We start from the raw sequence: 4,510 nt of genomic DNA on the forward strand, positions 1-4,510 counted from the left end.
TTAAGAAATAAAAAGACATGAATAGACATGAAAAGGCAAAAACAGTGGGATTTTTGTTTTAATCACAAATCAATTTTAATTTTTATACCAAACTTTATATAAAGACGATTCTCAACTATGAAAGCTATTTTTAAAAAACATTTTTCTTTATGCAAAATGTATGTAAAATGGCCATAAACAAGTTTTTCCATTATATACAATGTATCTATAAACTGTATCTAATTTGCATATTAATGTGTTTTTGGGGCAACATAGAATGAACAAATAAGTGAAATAATGGGAGTAATAATTAGCAAGATTTTCATAATAACATCTAATATTTAATAGGAATATTGATACATATTTTTTTCTCTATTCAGTTGTTGTGTCTCCCAAAATGTGTAATAAACATGCTTTAAGTCCTGGTGTCCTCTACAGTGGACATGTATGAAATCGACGTCCTGTTTCATAACAGAAGGTCATATTTTGATTTGAAACCCCATAACATTTTCCTGAGATGTTGATTTATGACAAACAATTTGAAAATTAGTCAGATTTAAATGATAATTACAAAATATCATATTTCCATTAGGGTGTTACATTTGATCAATAAATGAATGTCAGCCATTTTTAAAGACCAAGGAGAGGGAGTGGTCATGGTGACACATCCAATCATTTGGTATCTCTGAAAAGCCCTGAATGTGCTCTGTACAGGACATCCAGATAAAACTGTGACATGTAACATCTCAGAGAAATCACTAAAACATCATGTCCTCTACAGAAGACAAAACTCCATAGCTGGTAGTCAGGAGGATATGACCCCTTTAATTTCTATTTATGGCGCCCTCTTGTGGACTGTTGGTTTAGAAATCTTGTGTTCACTGATCTTTTCCTTCTAACTGAAATTGTTATTGGAATTCAAATGTAATTCAATTTTTGCAAATATTTAAGTGAAAAAAGCAGCTCTAGTGTGGATGGACGAACTGCTTGTCAGTGGAAACTTGTCTCGTCATCACTGTTAAGACCAGTGTCAGAGTCAGTTCGCACGGTGTAGATTCATTTTGCATCTCTAATATTCTCTTTTGGTTTTTCCCTCAGCTGTTCGTTGAGGCGTCTTTTCCTTAGAAATGCATCGGGGGTTAACGCTCTGTGAGGGTGGTCAGGGTGGGGCTCATTGGCTTCACTTAAGAGTGTAGTGTGAGAGAGTCTGAATGAGTGGGATTGGCCTGATTCCTATAAATAGTATGTCAATGACAGGCTTATGAACCGTAATGACAGGTTATTATGTTCGCATTACAAAGTTGGGATTGCTTCAGTCTGGCCCTGATTTGAAGTGAGGCTGAAACAGCATCCACCCACACGCTGTCTATTTCTGTGTGTGTGCGCAGAATTGTGACGAGAGGTTCCAGTACAAATACCAGCTGCGGTCTCATATGAGCATCCATATAGGACACAAGCAGTTTATGTGCCAGTGGTGTGGCAAAGACTTCAACATGAAACAGTATTTCGACGAGCACATGAAGACACACACAGGTGAGTTGACCCCAGTGGTGAATGAATAGATTGTCTGTTTTGTTATCTTTCACACACATTTGGGAGTTTTACTATAATAATAATTTTTCTAATTTACAGTGGCCCCAAAAAACATTTGGACACACTTAAATATCTAAATGCTGTTGCTTTAGATAATAAAATAACTATTCAAATGAAATTTGCAACAAGCACACTTTTCAAGCAGAACATTTCACAACAATCTTACTTTATTCTGTGCAACACAAACTGAGATATTTAGAAATATAAGCCATCTCTACGAGTCCGTATAATGCAAGTGTATAGGTCTCTTAAAGTTTTTAAGTTAAATTACACAAAACTAACATAGTGGTAATCCGTATGACCCCAGTTGATGAATCAGTGTCTTCTGAAGTCAAATAAGTGTGTGAGAAAAATACTAACATTTTAAACTTTTTAAACTTTCACCAGACCAACACAAACAAGTTGGAAATGTATTGGAGCATTATTTGTTTAATATAACATAAACCCATTTAGTTTTTACTAAATTAAAATATGGTTATAGTAAGTATGGTTTTTGTATGCCAAAAACATATCAATTAAAAGCAGTTGTAAAATATTTTAAGATGTATGTTTAATGCTAAAAAAAAGTTTATACTACAAGAGTAGAACAGTTCTGTTCAAATAGGTTAATTTGTTTATTTAGTGTTGTTGAAAAGACTTGAAGGGATAGTTCACCCTAAAAATTATTTTTTTCTCATCACAATTGCCCATCATTGTCCTCATGTTGTTCCAAACCTGTTTGTGTTTCTTTCTTATGTTCAACATAAAAGATATTTTGAAGATTGCTGGTAATCAAACAGTTGATGGCTCCCATTGACTTCCATAGTATTTATTTTCCTTCTGAAGTCAATGGGGACCAACAACTGTTTAGTTCTTCAAAATTCTTCAAAATATCTTCTTTTGTGTTCAACATAAGAAAGAAACTTATACAGGTTTGGAATGACATGAGGGTGAGTAAATAATGAAAAAAAATTTGGGTGAACTATTCCTTTGAACTATTCTAAAGACTTGAATAATTGTTTTCCTTGATTCAATTGGGTTTATTGAAGATTTGTCATTATAGTGTATTAGTTGTTCTCTATGTTCCATTTTAGAGTCTTTCTGATGTTTTCCCATATCCTCCAGCTGGTTCTTCAAGTCTAACCTTGTAGCGGACGCATTTAAACTCTTGTGGTTAAACACTCCCAGACGTTCTCTGTAATAACATCAGACACAACATGTTTAAGTCCTGCTGCCCGTGTAGCTTTATTTCCAGTGAAGGAAACAAGATGTAATTTCTCTCTCCCATCTCTCTCTTTCTCTTCAGGTGAGAAGCCGTTCATCTGTGAGATCTGTGGGAAGAGTTTTACCAGTCGGCCCAACATGAAGCGGCACCGGCGCACACACACGGGGGAAAAGCCATACCCTTGCGAAATCTGCGGCCAGCGTTTCCGCTTTTCCAACATGCTCAAGGCGCACCGAGAGAAGTGCTTCCGGGTCACCAGCCCGGTGACCCTTCAGCCTGCCAGCATGGCACTTCCCATTCACCTTACCGGCCACACGGCTTCTTCAAGCCACACGCCTAGCCCAACCCAGCCCACTCAGTCGACGCCTGTGGGCCCCGTAATGATCAGTCCTGCCACGGTGGGGCCCCTACCGCAACGGGTAGTCACCGCCCACGGCTTCTCTCATTTGCACATGCAGACGGTGCCCACGCATCATCACCCTGCACACACTCACACTCCTGTCCATCACACAGGACACGCCCCCATGACCAGCCACGCCCCTCAGCAGATCTCAGTGCAGCCTTCTGTCCTGCCCCCTCCCCCCGCCCTGTTTAAGAGCGAGCCAATAAACCACTGCGCACATGAGGATGCGTACCTGCGACAGGGTGCCGCTCCGCAACACCACTGAAACACAGTGTCTCGTACACAAACTCACTAATGTGAAATCAGGTGCTTGCTGGAGAACAGAGCAGACGGATGGACAACATGCATCTAATTCTCACAGGAATCAGAAAGCTGGAACTCAGTGAAATGCAATGAAATGTTTATGTGTGTGTGTGTGTGTTTGTGTGTCTGAGATACAGAACTGATATACTACAAACCAACTTGCCACTAGCACTCGTGACCAAACAGGACTGATCTCTGTGAACTGATCTCAAGAACACAAGCGCAAACTTCCTAAAGCATTACTCGGATTCACTTCATCTCGCTTCAAACTCCGTCTCAACGATCAAAACGATGGGCCATTGGGATTTCAGTGGCACAAACGTGGTTCTCTCTCTAACTCTTTATCAACTCAGCTGCTGTTGCAAAGGTTCTACGGGTTTAATCGTTCACAGGTTAAAGGTTTCAAAAGATTTCAAAAAAATGCAGTGTAACCTCTTTAGAAATGCAGGTCTTCCCGACAACGGAAAATATTCCTATTCTACATAACGAATCATATACAAGTCATTACACAAAACATAGTATACAGCACTTAAGCGGTAAACTCAGCGTAGTCTAAATGACTGAAACGTTTCTGTTGCCTGATTGTGATTGTCAGTGATTTTATTCAGATAATTGGAGTTTTCTTGCTTTCTTTTTCTTTCTTTTTTTTTTTTATTAAATAAAATACAAATATGCTTACTGGGTAATGCCTGTAGCTCTCCGGCGTGTTCAGTCGGAGATTGAGACTGTTAAGGAAGACCAATGCTGTGATGTGTCATAGGAAGACTGCAATTAAAGGCAAAACAAGATCATTTATTAGTTTTACTGTATGTTCTATACAACCTAACTCGCTTACCATTATTTTTATTTGTATAAAGTAGATGCTCTGTGAGACTTTTTAAAAAGGAAATCGGATTTCTATGTTGAATTGAGATGCGTGCTTGTGAGAGTCTGTGTGAAGGGTTGGAAGATGCAGAAAGGGTTTGTTTCTAATCGTATTCAACCGAATGTAGGAGCGGAGTGTGTGTGTGTGTGTGTGTGTGTGTGTG

General features: G+C 38.8%; 1 protein-coding gene across 5 annotated transcripts in view; it reads left to right on the plus strand.

Moving 5' to 3' along the window:
* LOC107661072 (zinc finger protein 652-like) overlaps positions 1-4,510 on the plus strand; it is a 22,290-nt gene extending 17,780 nt beyond the window's left edge. For all 5 annotated transcript variants that reach the window (XM_016450534.1, XM_016450518.1, XM_016450526.1 and 2 more), the window contains exons 6-7: positions 1,368-1,512; positions 2,858-4,510. In XM_016450534.1, the coding sequence (XP_016306020.1) occupies positions 1,368-1,512; positions 2,858-3,444 (732 nt within the window). In that variant the 3' untranslated portion in view covers positions 3,445-4,510. The remainder of the gene's footprint in view (positions 1-1,367; positions 1,513-2,857) is intronic.

Source organism: Sinocyclocheilus anshuiensis, unplaced genomic scaffold, assembly GCF_001515605.1.
Source record: "Sinocyclocheilus anshuiensis isolate Anshui unplaced genomic scaffold, SAMN03320099.WGS_v1.1 scaffold2630, whole genome shotgun sequence".
Taxonomy (NCBI): Eukaryota; Metazoa; Chordata; class Actinopteri; order Cypriniformes; family Cyprinidae; genus Sinocyclocheilus; species Sinocyclocheilus anshuiensis.